Source organism: Aulonocara stuartgranti (genome assembly GCF_965226115.1).
Source record: "Aulonocara stuartgranti genome assembly, chromosome: 3".
Lineage (NCBI taxonomy): Eukaryota > Metazoa > Chordata > Actinopteri > Cichliformes > Cichlidae > Aulonocara > Aulonocara stuartgranti.
Genome location: NC_138941.1, coordinates 70509264 through 70525076, shown reverse-complemented (window position 1 = coordinate 70525076; position 15813 = coordinate 70509264). Strand labels below are relative to the sequence as shown.

The window sequence follows — 15813 nt, the reverse complement described above, 5'->3', positions numbered from 1 at the left end:
GAGAAGCCGCCTGGACGGAGGAGTGACACAATATCTTTAAATGTTGGCCTTTTTTCAAAAGGCCAAAGAGGAGGAGTGTGATCAGGAGATATTTTATTTTGTATTCTCACAATCAGTTATCATTGATTATTCATTTGCCATTGTTGAATCTGTTGACAGTATAATCTTTTAATTACATCTGTGTTACTTTGAGCAAATATTAATCCACACTGACTGTTTATATAAAGTTGTTGCACTCACACCATACAGACCCACGAGTCCTGTTGGGCCCTGGCAGGCCTGCGTGTAATTTTGCACGTACGCTGGTCTCTGCTTACATGCACGCACTTATGTAACACACGCACGGTCACCTACACACTTAGTAATAATAGGAGGGTCATCTGAGGACAGTTTTTCTGATAAATACACTTTCACAAAATGCACAATGTAATACACACTTGTTTTTCTCTTAAGAGTAGCAGTTGATGTCTATATAAGGGAAAACTTTGGGATAGGCGGGGAATTGTTATCATTTGAGATCATTTCCAGTAAAGATCCAACTGTGATGTCATAAAGGCAATATAAGGAGACTGATGCTTCAGTTGACGAGAGGATTCGATTGCAAATTGTCTTTTCCCACTCTTGTGCACAGAGTGTAATAAAGATCACTATTTTTGACACCTACTTCGACTTGGGCTTGCTTTCTTCTCTTCCCTAACTCGACCGAACCTTAACAAAAGTCAAACAGCAACATTTGTCTCCGCCCCTCACGTCACTCAAATGTGACAAACCAGGAAACAGGAAGTTCTTCGTCCTCAGTAAAGAGAGACGCACAGACGATCAGACTGAGCTCAGACCAAACTAGCAGCTTCCTCTGAGTGAGTCCAGCTACAGGAGAGAAAAGTGGAAAACTCCAACACTGCTGCTTCAAGCTGCTGACGCTCCACACACTGAATGTGAGTTTGAGCAAAAACACGACTCAAAGGAAGTTTCAGTGAAGGTGGTAGAGGAGGGAGGGGAGCCAGGACTGACTGTACTTCCTGTCTGCTGTTTTCAGCTTCACTCACAGACTCAATGGCTTCCAGATCAGAGGAGGATCTCTGCTGTCCGGTCTGTCAGGAGGTCTTCAGAGATCCTGTTCTTCTGTCATGTAGCCACAGCTTCTGTAAAGACTGTCTGAAGAGATGGTGGAGAGAGAGACCAACACACGAGTGTCCAGTTTGTAAGAGAAGATCTTCAAGGGATGATCCACCTTTAAGTCTGGCTTTAAAGAACCTGTGTGAGTCGTTCTTACAGGAGAGAGATCAGAGAGCTTCAGAGGCTCTCTGCAGTCTGCACTCTGAGAAACTCAAACTCTTCTGTCTGGACCATCAGCAGCCAGTGTGTGTCGTCTGCAGAGACTCAGAAAAACACACCAATCACAGATTCAGACCCATCGATGAAGCTGCACAACAACACAAGAAGGAACTTCAGGAAACTCTGGAGCCCTTAAAGAAGAAGTTAAAGGTTTGTGAAGAAGTTCAAGTGAAGTTTGATCAAACAGCAGAACACATTAAGGTCCAGGCCCGACACACAGAGAGGCAGATTAAGGAGCAGTTTAAGAAGCTTCAGCAGTTTCTAGCAGAGGAAGAGGAGGCCAGGCTGGCTGCACTGAGGGAGGAAGAGGAGAAGAAGAGTGGGATGATGAAGGAGAAGATGGAGGCTCTGAGCAGAGAGATAGCAGCTCTTTCAGACACAGTCAGAGCCACAGAGGAGGAGCTGAGAGCTGAAGACATCTCATTCCTGCACAACTACAAGGCTGCAGTGGAAAGAGTCCAGCGCTGCCCCCTGCTGGATGATCCACAGCTGCCCTCAGGAGCTATGATAGACCAGGCCAAACACCTGGGCAACCTGACCTTCAACATCTGGAACAACATGAAGGACATGGTCTCCTACACTCCTCTCATTCTGGACCCAAACACTGCTCAACCAGAACTCATCCTGTCTGAAGATCTGACCAGTGTGAGACGAGGAGGAGAGAAGCAGCAGCTTCCTGATAATCAAGAGAGGATTCATAATTACTGCTCTGTCCTGGGCTCTGAGGGCTTTAACTCAGGGACTCACAGCTGGGATGTCGATGTTGGAGACAGTACATGGTGGGCACTGGGTGTGTTGGCAGAGTCTGTGCAGAGGAAGGGAAGCATACAGTCTGGATTTTGGACTATATTGTTATATAAAGGTACATACTCATCATGGTCACCATCAGCTCCTGTCACTGCTCTCTCAGTCCAGAAGAAGTTCCAGAGGATCAGAGTGAATCTGGACTGGAACAGAGGAAAGCTGTCGTTCTCTGATCCTGATACTAACACACACATACACACCTTCACACACACTTTCACTCACAGGATGTTTCCATTCATTAGCACTGTTGTTGATAAAGTGAAGGTGTGTCCGTTGAAGGTGTCAGTGTCAGTGCAGCAGATGAGTTGAGGATGATGATGTTTCTAATGTTGTTTCCTGTCAGTGAGTTGAAGCTGTTAAACTGCAGCTGTCCTCCTGCTGCCTCGTTGTTCCAAAGCTCTTTGTTTCTCTTTTAGTTTCACTGTTTCTTTCTGTTTCTGCTGTCCACCTTTTCACATGGAAAATCATTTCACTGTTTCTCACTGAATGACTCCCCAAACTAGATTTGAAATTCTATCAAGTTTCTAATCATTACAAGTGATTCATGTTTCTATTTGATGTGTAAATGGAGATGATTTAGTTTGCTGGGATATGGACTGACATGTGTTGAATGGGAGGAGCAGTTTGTTGTTGTCTTCTTGTCTGTTTATGACAACAATAAATATGTTGTTGAAACAATGATTCATGTTTAACTCCATATATGAAATGTTTCTGATCTTTGAATTCTGTTTGATTAAAGACTTTCTTCATGACACAAATGAGATTTCAGTGTATTAATAGAACTAAATAAGCTCAGAGTTGAAAGGCTGGAGTATTATGTACGTGCTTCACTGTCAGGATCTTCAGGGGGATTCAAAGGGAAACATCAAACTGCTGTAATGAGATAAACTAGTTGGGCTGAACACACTTATCTGTAGTTTGTCTCCATCCAGGATCATCAGAATATAATGAACATGTGTGAAGAGCCACAAAATGCTGCTGCCCTCTCAGCATGATGAGCTCCAGCCTTTGTTAGCAGGACAACAGGAAACATGAGACAACTTTCAGAGACAGTAACCAACTGTGGCCACAAGATGGCAGCAGCTGATCTGAGATCCTTTATTGGACAGAAGGACTCTGCTCTGTGACGTCATCAGAGAGACGGCCTTCACTCTGATAGATCTGACGTCATGTCTGCACTGCGATGATGAAAGCTGATAAACACATTGTTATTGATCCATGAAATCACCTCTGTCCTCTCAAGTGTAGCTGTTTACAGAGCTGAAGAAGTCCTTCATCATCAAAACAGACAAACATGTATTTCCTGTATTAAGTGACGTCATCCTCACTCTGACCTCTTACATACATTCTGTTCAGTTTTCCTGCTGTAAGAAATAAACTGTGTGAAAATAGAAATGCAGGGAAACATCCATTAATCACAGCTGAGCCGTTTGTTTCTGACTCACATTCAATGAGGCTTCAGGTGTAAATACCTCAGAAGTGTTTGTGAGTTCAGTAGAAGCAGACCCAGTCGACCATCATGGCCTCCACAGCACTACACAATGCAACAGAAAGGCCTTCATCATCTGCTGAACCACCTCTGAACCACGACGCTCTCCCTGCATCTAAAAGCTGTTAGTCAGGATGAGATGCTGCTGTGATCGCTCACAATTTACCTGTGAGACCTTTGTAAATATTGTCTTTGTTTCTGGAGGAAACACCTTTAGTCTGTTTGTATTTGGAGTGCAGATCTGGGCGTCCATCACTGTAACCTGCACACGTTTAGTTATTGAGTGTAGTTGATGTTTGGCAGCATTTTATAAGTGACAGTTCATGAACGGTGAAGGAACAGAGGACGCCTGACCATCCTACCTGTGTCAGTAAGAAGACTTTCATCACAACTTCACAACTTAACACAACTGAAACCTGAATTCAGTGTTGCATAGTTTACTAACAGTGTGTGCTGACACTGAAGTTAGCAGTTTGTTTCCTAAGAGCTGCTGGGACAAACCACAGTGAGCGGCTACAGAGTTTAGTTAAGGTGGTTCTAACATGTGACCTGTTGAATTATTTACAGGGATTTATTTTTCATTTAAAGCATCATTTGTGAAGTTTTTATGAAGTTTACTTCTTTTTTGTTCTTTGTGTAACGTTTAGATTTTCTTGTCTTGTGTTTTAACTCTTCAGGTTTCCTGTAACAGAGATGTAAACCACCGTTTTCTGATGCTGCTGCACTGGGACATAGACACGGCCACTTTATTAGGCACACCTTGCTGGCTGCAGGTTATAACCCCTGCTGGAAACATCCCCACAGATTTGGATCCTTATTGCCATGACAGCACCACACAGCTGCTCCAGATGCTGCAGGATGCTGGTCAGGGCTCTAACAGTGAAACTTTACTGAAAGTAAGAAACCTGAGAGGAAATAAACTTTGACTTTAGTAAGCTGAGCTCTGAAGCTGTGATGGAGCTCAGTCGGTGTGAAGACGGCTGCTGTGTAACAAACGTTTGTCTGAGGTGCTGCGACTGATCGTGGTCATGTTTATTTAAAGAAGTCGGTGATGAAGCAGGCTGTGCAGTCCGAGCTCTTCATCAGTTAACAGTCCTCCAGAGCTGCTGCAGGGAGCTGACTGTCCTCCAGGTGGCGCTAAGTGAACAAAGTCCAAAGAAATAAACTTGGACTGTTTTTTGAAGCCTAAATAAAATGTGAATAAACTTTATAGATACATTTGAAACCAGCTACTCTGTGACTTTACACACTCACACAGTAACAGAGCTGATTCCTGATTGGAGCAGCACAGAGTTAGACTTCTTTTCTGGCTGTGGATTGGTTCGTCAGGATTTCCCCCTTTACAGGTTTAAAAACAATCTCTGTTTCTACATTTTTTGACCTCCTTCTTGTGTCTAAAGGTGAAGCAGCACCAGCCTCCTCTGATCCTCATGTTGTAGCTCTGTGTGTCCAGCAGGGGGCAGAACACCTCCAAACTGTGCCAGCAGCTCTCACTGTGAGCTCAGACGTTTGTGGACACTCAGTTTGTTTGAACATAGTAAATAATCAGAGCTTCTCACACTGTTTATGGGGACACCACCTGCCCGAGGGTGTACTGTGTCAGAGAGGTGGTGTATGGTGCTGGGTGTAGTCTCTCTGCTGGTTCACAGTTTTTACTGAGGAGCTGTGTTCATGTCAGGAAGGTTTCGTCTGATCACTGTGGTGCAGTTTGGTTTACTCTGTTTCTGAGTGTTTGTAGGATCAGTCTCTGCAGGTCACCTGATACCTGGCAGTGAAGTGTTTATGAATCAGCTCCGTCAGATTTAATCCAACAGAATAACATGTAAAACACTCCAGGGCTTTTACTCTGAAACTTTCTCCAGAGCTGTCTGGAGTTTTCTTACATTAAAATATTCTGGGATTACCAGACTGTCCACATCATGTGTCCTACAAAACTTTCATCCACAAATATACCCTGACATTAAACCCAAATAGATCTGAGAGTGAGTCATTAGTATCAGTACTGTGTGTGTGTGTGTTTGTGTGTGTGTGTGTGTGTGTGTGTGTGTGTGTGTGTGTGTGTGTGTGTGTGTGTGTGTGTGTGGTAACTTACTGGGTTACTGCACATGCTCACACCTTTTCAGCACAACAGGTGCAGTTTGGTGTTTTACTGCCTCCTGCTGGAACAATGATGGCAGCTCTCAAGACTTTATTGGTTATTGTCATTTCGTGTTACACAGCCTGAAACGAAATACTGTTCCTCAGCAGCCTCTACAGTGCAATAACCAATATATTTTAAAAAGAATAAATACAGTTTAAAGGGAATAAGTTTAAAAAAGAGCAGCAAAAAAGGCATAAATAGCTTAAAATCTAAGTTCTAAAAAAACCTCCAGTTTTTATTAATATTTTATTATTTATCAAATTATTAATAATTTTTTTTTTTTTGCCTGTCCCGTTTGGCTCTTTTGCCATCAGAATTATTGTCTAAAGGCAAAGAAAGATGCCCAACGGATTTACTTTACCAAATTGACCATCCCGGCCTTGCCATAATGGTCCATTTGATTCACCTTTTATTGTTTATTTTATTTTCACTTGCTGAATACGGGACAGACTTGACTGGAGAAAGAAAGAGAATCAGCTGAGAAGAGGGACGGGGGAGAAGGGCAAAAAAAAAAACCCAACAGAATGGGCAGAAAAAAAAAAAGAAAATGCTGAATGCTGAATACGGGACAGACTTGACTGGGGGAAAGAAGTCGAGAAAGAAAGAGAAACAGCTGAGAAGAGGGACGGGGGAGAAGGGCAAAAGACAAAAACCAACAGAATGAGCAGAAAAAAAACAAAAGAAGAAAAAATGCATCTATCGATCACCTGGATCACCTGCTGAGAAAGAAAAAAGAAAACAAGCAGAAGAGAACAAGAGTAATAGAATAAACAACATCACAATGATATATGGGAATATGACAGTAAATACTAAATGTTAAACATTATTGTGCAGCACATAAGATCAACAGAAGACAGTGTGCTTTGAGGTAGGAGCCAAAAAGGGTGTAGTTTGTGTGTGTGATCACCCGTGTGTACACCTGTGAGCATGGACGCGCTTGTTTTTTTAAAAGGTTCCTTCATGTAATAATCTGCTAGAGGGTGTGGGGGGGCCACAGCCCCGTCCTCCAGGGTATGAAGCAGGTATGGAGGAGATCAAAACTCCAGACATCCAGAGGCCCCCAGAACACAAGAGACCAAGGAAGACCAACAGAGGGGCAGCTGCGCCACTGTCCCAGAAAGAGCTGAGGAGAGTCCCAGATGAGGGCTCACTCAGCAGCCGCGGAGCAGAAGCCAGGGGGAGTTGCAGTGACGCGCCCGTGAGCTCCGCCGGCAGCCAGCTGCGCCTGAGTGACCGAGCCCCAGGCCGAGAGGCCGGGGGCACCCCACCTCCGAAGTGGCCCGAGCGAGCCCCAGGCTCCAGGCCCCGATAAGCGGCCGCCAAGGAGTGAGCCGGCGTGTACCTGGACGCCCATCCCCAGACACAAAGAACCACCAACGCACCGATGTCTGAGGGAGTCCGCCACTGGCAGGGGAAGTGGTGGTGGGGGGAGATAGGCCTCCAAACCTTGGAAGGCCCGAGATGTCCCCAGAGAGGTGGCGTCTGATACCCAACCTGACATATAGACACAGACATACAGGCACACACATATACAAACATCCATTCCCACCCTCATGCTCTCATATGCACTTACTCCACACTCAACCAACGTGGAGACAGACATAAAGAGACGCTGTACACACGATCACACTCCCCAAGCGTACTCTACGAACCGGGTCTAGGTACCCTTGCCCCTGGAGGGGGGAACTGCACCCAGACCCAGGTGGTGTTACCCTTTTCCCTGCGGTGGGGAGAGGCAGACCGCCCCGACTCCGCAGCAGCAGGAAGGCCCCACACCCCAGACCGCAGTCGGACGGCCAACTCCTCCTCCTAGCCCCCCCCGCTCCAGCAGGCCGCAGAGAACGGGGGTGAGAGAAGACTCCAAACCTCCCTCCACCCGCTCATTGTAATGTTGATGCATGTGTGTTCTAAGGTGCAATTAAAACCCAGGAGGGCATGGAGCTACCTGCCAGAGAGCAGCAGGTAAGCGCATTGTCCCTCCTGCTAGCCCTCAATGTCTACGTGTATTTAAAATTGAGAGGTGGGCGACGACGCCAGGGGTGAGGTATACACCCTGATGGTAATTTGGACTCGGTGTATCGTGCCCACCCCCAAGATCCTATATGTATGTGTAATGAGGGTGTGAGTAATGTGAATGTCTAAGTTGTGGGATAAAATTGAGGCAGAGGCAGCCAGAAGGGGACAGAGGGGGGGTAGCCTCCTCTGCACCCTGCTGACATACCCCTACTCCAAGGCCCTGCATGTGTGGGTGGTTGTGGTGGAGCGGGAAGAGGGAGGCAGCTGGAGATGGGGAGGGAAGGAAGGGAGGGGCAAGTGACCCCTCCCTGGGGCTCCCCCGCTGACCCCAGTAGGCACCCCCATACTCCGTGACCCGCCAGGGAAAGGGGGCCCAAGCCCATCCAGACCGGGGCCCAGTGCAGCAGCGCCTCCCGGCCCCACAGAGCCCGGGACAGTCCACCCAACCCCACCACAGAGAAAACTGCACCCACCCCACCATCCACTCATCTTCCAGACTACATGAGACAATAGACGCCCAGGCTGAGATCTTCCTCCACCTCTCCTGTATCTCCCCCTCCTGCAGAGAGAGTCCCTGAAGAGAGGAAAGCTCCAGTTTTTATTAATATTTTATTATTTATCAAATTATTATAAACTAAAAATATTTTTTACGTGATGAACGGCTTCAGTGCTTCGTCCATGACCTCCTGAAGGTAAAGGGCCCAAAGAGCCAATCAGCAGCTCTGAAACAGGAAACATGACTCATGGAGAAGTTCACAACAGTTTCAGCTGCCAATTGTACTCATCACCATGGAGACTGTCTCCATGGTGGAGGCAGAGTGACAGTGTTGTAGATGCTGCATTTTGAAGCCTCAGTGTTTATATTTTTGTTCACAGCCATGTAGACAGAGAGGCAGAGAGAGACAGTGCTGTCACTGAGCTACATGTGTCAGAGCTCAGATGAGGCCCACACATGTGTGTTATCTGTTGTTGCTACACACAGTTAAGATATGAAACATGTGAACATGAGACATATGAAGAGACTGAACAGATAAAATGTCCTTTATATCCATCAGTGACTTTTTATTCTTTTAAACTTGTGCTGCTTCTTTTTGACTCGAGTTAGTGTGACACTGATGGAGCTTCTTGCTGCAGTGTGTTTGGGTTTGGCTGATAACACTGGTCATGCATGTTTCCTTCATGCTCTGTGGTAAAAGTGCATCAGTCTGCAGCTCTGTGGCCGCCCTTCTTCTTTTTCTCAGAAACATCCTGATTTCTTTGTTCTCACTGTTTTGCAGAGGTGTTAAGATTAAAAAATAAAAACTGTGAAAAGCTGCTGCTATTTATAAAAAGACACTATTTAATGCTTTTAATAAGCTTAAAAGAACAGAATGAAATGTCTCCATCGCTGTAGTGTAATAATATCACAGCACTGTTGCAGTAATTTTAATGTGTTTATTGTACAGAGACTGATTCAGCTGTGATCTACTCAGCAGTGAGAACTGAAGACGTCCGTTATGGACAAACAACCATCAGAACAAGGAGGCCCAGGTACAGCTGCTCTTTATCTTTGACTGTGGACAGAGACAAGCTCGCTGCTCACCTTGTTTACAGCCATCATGCTAAGCTAAGCTAACCAAACCACATTGTGACTCAAGCCCAGAGCTCAGACTTCAAAGACATCAAACTCTCATCTTTCTGTCAAAAAACAAAACAAAAAGATTCCCTATAAATTTGACCTTTTCCTTAAACTTTCCTTAAACTGTCCATTAAACTGCACTTCAGTTAACTTCAGTTTTTTTTCTAATTTAAAATTTCATATCAGGATTAAGTTTCAAGTTTTATTGTCATGTACAGATAAAAAGCGTAGTCACATTTACCCATTATGAAATTCTTTGGCTCGTGCTCCTAATAAATGTGTTTATTTATTAGATCTACTGATACAGCCAAAACATATAGTCACAGCGTGAGGAGATTCTGGACCCAAATGCAGGCACAGCAGCAAGGGCAGATGAATAACAAATGGAGAGCCTTTATTTTAGAGGCTTAACAAAACATAAATAGAAGGCAAGGAACAGGAAGGAACTAACAAAACATAGACTGGGAAAGCTAAACTAAGGAACATGAGGAATATGTAAAACAAATTCAAATTCAAATTCAGATTTTATTAGTCAAATCTTAAACCTTAAAGGGTTCAGCAGCATTTACAAATGTCATCCTGGATGGAAGCATGTGCTCCCAATCACAAGCTGAGAGGTTCACCAAATTCAAATCAAATCCAGATTTTATTTGTCACATACACAGTCATACACAGTACAATATGCAGTGAAATGCTTACACGACTGCTCGTGACCTAAAGAAAGAAAAGGCTATGAATAAGATAGGAAATAAATACGAAAATTAAAAAGGGTCAATTTAACTAGGAAGGAATAAAATTAAATATAAAAATTTAAGTTAAAAATGAAATGACTGTACAACAAAATACACAATATAGAAATATATAAGAATGTATGAAGAAATATAAATATATATGTACAATAACAGCAGCTGTACAGTATTAAGTGGAAATGAAGAAATATAATGTCCAGTGTTGTGGGGTCATTACACACAGGCTAGAAGTGCAAGTCACTCTTTACTGACACATTGTAAATACGTTTAATGCTGGATGGTTGAAGTTTTTGTACAATGGTTTAGCCACAAGCATAATTTCCACTTCTGGATAAAGATCACTCGATCTTCATGCTTCTTAACAAATTAAGAGTGTAATGTCTTTATTAAGTTGTTATTTATTAATGCATACATAATAATGTGCTCAGTGACATAAAGGTCCCCTTTCCAGAGTTTGTGTGCTGCGTAGTTTTTTTCTTTCTTTTAGTTGTTTTTGTTTTGCTATCTTCTATTCACAACCCAGTGTTTAAAATGTTAATAATCTTAGGGCCAACCCTCCAGCTTGTTATGAATCGCCCAGATTTTTTCTAAATTTTGTGATTCAAAAGTGGCCTTAATACTTTATACAGGCTAAATATTTCCAGAATAATGTTTCTCAATGTAAAACTGTAAATAATCTTTACACAGGATACAACATTTTGTAAACAGCCACCTTAGAACCTGTTGAGCCTCTCCTGTACTGTTAGATGGATGTAAGTCCAGATCTTCATAAGCCGTCCTCATTACTCCATTAAGTAACCAAACAAATACATTTACTCCTGCAAATTATAAACATTCCAGTTTTTCCTTCCAAAAGTAACAAAAACAAAGAACAACAAATGACTCAGCATTGATAAGCAGAGCTAGACTGCAGTCCAGTTTGTCTTTATCCTTCATTAGTTGTTAGTGTCAGCAGTAGCATTTGATAAATATATCCGCTGCATAGGTTTTATATTTATATTTGAGACATACTTAATATGCTTATTTAATAATGTTCTACAAAGAGGTCAATGTGTTTGGGATCTTATTAGATCTCTCAGAAAAGCTGTCAGAGCAAAACATTTTTTCTTTCATAATAACAGCTTAATGTTAAACCGCTGAGTCCATCTAAAATATGTTTGTGGATACATCATACATAATATCACTTAAAGATAATAATAACAATAATATTTCAGGTGAATACCTCATAAAGTTTATCAACAGAGTGCCAAGAGTGTGCAGAGCAGTAATCAAAGCAAAGGTCGACTATTTAAAAAAAATATAACATAAACATAACAAACATGTTTGAGTTATTTCATTCTTTTTTTCTTTACTACAAAATTACACATGCGTTCATTTAGTTTTGGTGCCTTCAGTAACAATCTACAAAATAAAGAAGTAAAAATAAAGTAAAAAGAAGTAAAAATGAAAAGCTGTGTCCAAACTGTGTGTATTATGTAGAAACGTCTCCACTAGTTTCACATAAGCATGACCTCACAAAATAATTTTTAATCCAGCAGACCTGACGTTATTTTGTCCCTCCAAAGCGTAAAACACAACAAAATCATCCTGATTCCTGACAGGATTGTGGCATAATATTACACAGAATCTGACACCTCAGCTCTATAGAGTGGGCAGTCACATTTAAGCAGTTCGTTTCAAGTTGCAGATTCAAGCTGCTCTTCATTGCTTTGGCAACCAGATGCCACCAAAGAGGATTGTGTTTAAAAGGTTTGTTTGGCCATCACGCAAAAAACCCCACCCTCATAACTAGAACTCACTTAAATACAAAGCAAAGCTGGGCTGGAGCCATAAATCTTGAATTTGAATATTTGAATTCCTAGAAAAAACAAAAACAAAAAAAGGAGCAGCAGTTATTGCTAACTTTTAAGTTAAGTCATCTTGCTTTTGGGGATTTTTCTGTCTGTGTGCATCTCTGTAATGCTTCTTTGAGAGCCTGTGGAAGCTGGAGGCTGGAGCATAGTCGCCATCAACAAGCTAGGTCAGCCATGAACTTTTGCATATTTTGAATGTGATTTGGCTAACTTGAATGACTGAGTGCCTTGTGGATAAGTTACCAAGAAAATTTAATCCATCCATCTTCCTCTGCTTATCCAGGGACTGTCACTAACCAAATTTTTAAGCAGGAGAAAAAATAGCACTTGTAAGGACATGAAAAGCTTTATCGACAAAAACAAGAAATGCTGCCCCTGTAATCTTTTATTTACAATATTGTATTTGGTTAAAATGTTCTGATGGTTCAAATATTTTCTTTTCTTTAGTTGTTGCAAAATAATGTGTGTGCCAGTCTCCAATGAGACATCTCCAAGTGTGTAACAATATACTGTGTCCATATATTTGCAGGTAAAGAGATAAAAACAGTAAATAGTTTGACCTTGGTCTAGAGATAAGTCCACACGGTTGCAGGGAATGTGTGGAAGTTGGCTGTTAATTCCCATTATGTGTGGTTACTGTATATTACTGGTAGTGATGTAGATTAGCCATGATGCTACCAATTAGCAGCTGGAGCTAATTTGCCCGTTCGTGTGGAAACCTCGTGGCGCTGTGGTGGATCTCCACCTGTACTGGGCTGTAATCACAGTGGATTCAGACCTGGGAATCACATCTTCTGTTTATGTTTATTTCATCTATGCTACTGTAAGAAGTATCGGTGTTTTGAGTTTGAAACAAGCCGGGCCACTCACAATAATGCAGTGTGCCTAAGAAACTGTGTACCAGTGTATAAAAGTGTTTTTATATATTGCAGAAGATACAGTAAAGGCAGACTCACAAAGCTGCCTAATTCTTTTTAATCAAAGTGTGTAACATATGACATTTTAAAGAATTCTTCATGTGGACATTATCCATGTTTTATTTGTGTAACACAAAGTCACTCATAATGTGACCTCTGTGTTAAATGTAGCAGTGTAGTTTTCATCTCAGAAATCTCCACAATTAAAGAAGAATAACAGCCGTGTTGCATTATTCTTTTAATCCTGATCTTGCTGAGCGACTGTGTTAAAACTTCTTTAAAGAACTGAATTGTTGTCTTATTAATTGCGTTCATTTGATATTTCAGCTTCATTAAAATTTCTCTCTTGGCAGAGGTGGAAACGTCTTTTTTCCCTCTCTCTATGTTTCCCTGCTTGGCTTGTACTGTACGTATAATTATGTACACATGTTGTGCAACTGGAACCAGATGATGTTTGAAGATTTGTAATTATCTCGCTGATATTTTCCAGAATTGAATGATTGTACAACGTATATCTTTAGATTCTTAAAAGAACAAGACTTGGGTGCACAGGTATACATTTATTTGAGATTTTCTCTAATCCACAAGGCACAAAAGTTCTTGAGGCTTAAATATCTACATAGACTCACTGAAATCTTTTAAGAAGTGGTGCTAAAGCTTCTACAGAGCCAAGATCAGCTAAAACAGTTGTGTGTCAGTACAGGTTAATCTGATGTGTCACCAAGACTAAAGCTGCCACATTCAAATGAACATTGACTCTACATCTACATCATCAGTGTGCGTGTCATTCATAGAAGCTGCTGGGAGAGTTCAAGTAACATAATAATGAGTATACACACTTTGTACGTCAAAATGTTTTAGAAATGTTAAAGAAAACAGTATAAATGTATAAAGGACTTAAAGAAATTAAAGGAGCAAATTTTAAAATATTTGAGGAAGGATAAAAAGTAAAGACTGTTATTCATGAAACTATATTTTCATCCAACTCTTGGTAAATAAGTGGTTTAAAGCAAAACTGGACTGTGATCTTTTTTCCCGTCAGCTAAGAGAAAAAGACCAAAGAGATCAGCGGGGCCACAAAAAGCAGGAGGTGGGCTGTTGTACTGCTGGCTCTGTTGCAGAGGTCACCCTGGCAGCAGCTGATTTCTCCTCCAATGACTGCTGAGAGCTGTTCAGTTGCTGAATTTGAACAAATCGTCTTGGAGGCACAGCCCTTTACTTTAGTAGTTGTCCCTCCTGCTTTCACTGAGAAAACAGAAATTATTCAACTACAAGTTTGAAAAAAGAATCACTGAATGTTCCTCTAAGCAGAAAAGAAGAAACATGCAGAAACGTAATGCTGTAGGCCCATTACCTGCTGCTGAGATGCAGTAGTCCTCATTTCCATTGCAGCTGAGAGTTTTGGTGCAGTCCTTTTCATCACACTGGAAGCACTTTTTCCCATTTGGAGAGGAGATGCTCCAATCTATGAAGCACAAAAATATATGTCATATTTCTTTCATTGATTATTCCATCAAGTGCCAAAAAACTTCAGATACACAAATACTGGATTCTTTCTCATCAAGTGAACTTGGTGAGTGAAAAAATAAATTGTCTTAAACCTCATTTTGTAACTTTTTTCACATAATTAATAAAATCTAGTTATTTATCACAACAGGAAATACTATTCCACAATACCAAGAAACATGGTGTGAATTACCAGGGACATCTTGAGAGTTGCAAAGATCAGAGGTGCAACACATGGTGTTAATTACAGCTTGGGAAAATCCGAGATTGAGTGAGCCATTGAAGCACTGATCAGGTGTAAAACAGGTTCTCAACACACGTTTAGTTTCCAAACCATCTGAAACCAAAGAGGAAACACTGTCAGCTCAGTAAGGTCAAAAAAGAAAAGAAGAAGAACTATAAAATAAAATCTTACCAGCTTTTGAATTCATTCTGGTTGAACCACAGCGAGTATAGGACGAAGGACAATCTCTTGTCCCAATGCAGCCTCCAGATGTTCCAGGTATGCAATCATAGCATTTCAATGGGCAGGCTGATAAACCACAAAATATTTTATAAAAAGAGAGTTAAATCATGTTTTCTTGCATTAACTGTGTGGATAAATTATGAAACACTGACTAAAATAGATTCAAACAAAGAACAAAAAAAATCCTTTACAGGAAGTAGACACATTGCTGGGTTGTACATGTTGTAAAAGCAATTTAAAAAAGTTTCATTGACTATTAGAGTACACACTTCCTTTAAAAGAACAGATAACTGAACAAAAACTTGCCTTTGGGGAGCAGCACGATCCCAAGGACCAGCACAAGGATCTGCATCGTGAGATGATCAGACAGAAGTGAAGTTTAGTTTAGTTTCTGTTCAGGTTATAAGTAATTCTTATTGGGGGAGTGGTCTCCTCACTCTGACCACTCCTTAACTCTTCCTTTGACAGTGAAGGAGCCTGACTATCACAAATGTTCATTTTCACAGCAAATATTAGCCTTTCTTCAATTTGTAAATTAACAATCATACTGGCAAACACGTTATTTGAAAAGATCTTTGAACTTTTAGATGCTTCTGAGATCCTATGAAAGCTCGTAAATAATCAGTTCAAAGAAAAGGCTAGTCCAACATTAACACCTTGAATAATTTGAAAATGATTTGGTTCAATCGGTGACTAGCTTTGGGAAAAGCCACTAATGAAATGTAATCAGTTAAAATCCAGGTACAAAACTCTTGCAAAAATACTGTACAAATATTACTAGTTTACTAGTGGACTAGTTGCATCAAAGGTCGCACTTCCTGCTGTCACTGCTGTATGAAAGTAAATGGGAGGAGAGAGACCCCTTCCTCTACACTGAAAATGTTGCACTTGTTCCACAGTGTTACGACCGGGCTCAAAAG

General features: G+C 41.5%; 4 protein-coding genes across 3 annotated transcripts in view; 2 read left to right on the top strand and 2 right to left on the bottom strand.

Moving 5' to 3' along the window:
* The window catches only part of LOC309694118 (nuclear factor 7, brain-like), an 84237-nt gene extending 74824 nt beyond the window's left edge, over positions 1–9413 (top strand). The window contains exon 2 of the mRNA XM_082513900.1: positions 9230–9413. Coding sequence (XP_082370026.1) covers positions 9230–9399 — 170 coding nt within the window. The 3' untranslated portion in view covers positions 9400–9413. The remainder of the gene's footprint in view (positions 1–9229) is intronic.
* LOC309693309 (hemicentin-2-like) overlaps positions 1–15813 on the bottom strand; it is a 1543010-nt gene that overhangs the window by 412412 nt on the left and 1114785 nt on the right.
* Positions 806–2880, top strand: LOC309693977 (nuclear factor 7, ovary-like). The gene has a single exon (XM_082513672.1). It carries the CDS (start codon positions 1054–1056, stop codon positions 2446–2448), a length of 1395 nt encoding a protein of 464 aa, XP_082369798.1. The 5' UTR covers positions 806–1053; the 3' UTR covers positions 2449–2880.
* On the bottom strand, positions 13919–14997 carry LOC309696015 (uncharacterized protein). Its single transcript, XM_082517049.1, has 4 exons — positions 14843–14997; positions 14621–14764; positions 14276–14386; positions 13919–14166 (listed from the first exon to the last, which is right to left on the bottom strand). Exons 1-4 carry the CDS (start codon positions 14856–14858, stop codon positions 13964–13966), a joined length of 474 nt encoding a protein of 157 aa, XP_082373175.1. The 5' UTR covers positions 14859–14997; the 3' UTR covers positions 13919–13963.

Excerpts from the sequence above, each read along its gene's own strand:
- LOC309696015 (XM_082517049.1), bottom strand. Across the intron at positions 14,387-14,620 it reads CAACTCTCAAGATGTCCCTG|ATTGGAGCATCTCCTCTCCA; the intron begins GTAATTCACACC and ends TGTGCTTCATAG. Across the intron at positions 14,167-14,275 it reads CTACTGCATCTCAGCAGCAG|TGAAAGCAGGAGGGACAACT; the intron begins GTAATGGGCCTA and ends CTGTTTTCTCAG.
- LOC309693977 (XM_082513672.1), top strand. The coding sequence starts at position 1,054 with ATGGCTTCCAGATCAGAGGAGGATCTCTGCTGTCCGGTCTGTCAGGAG.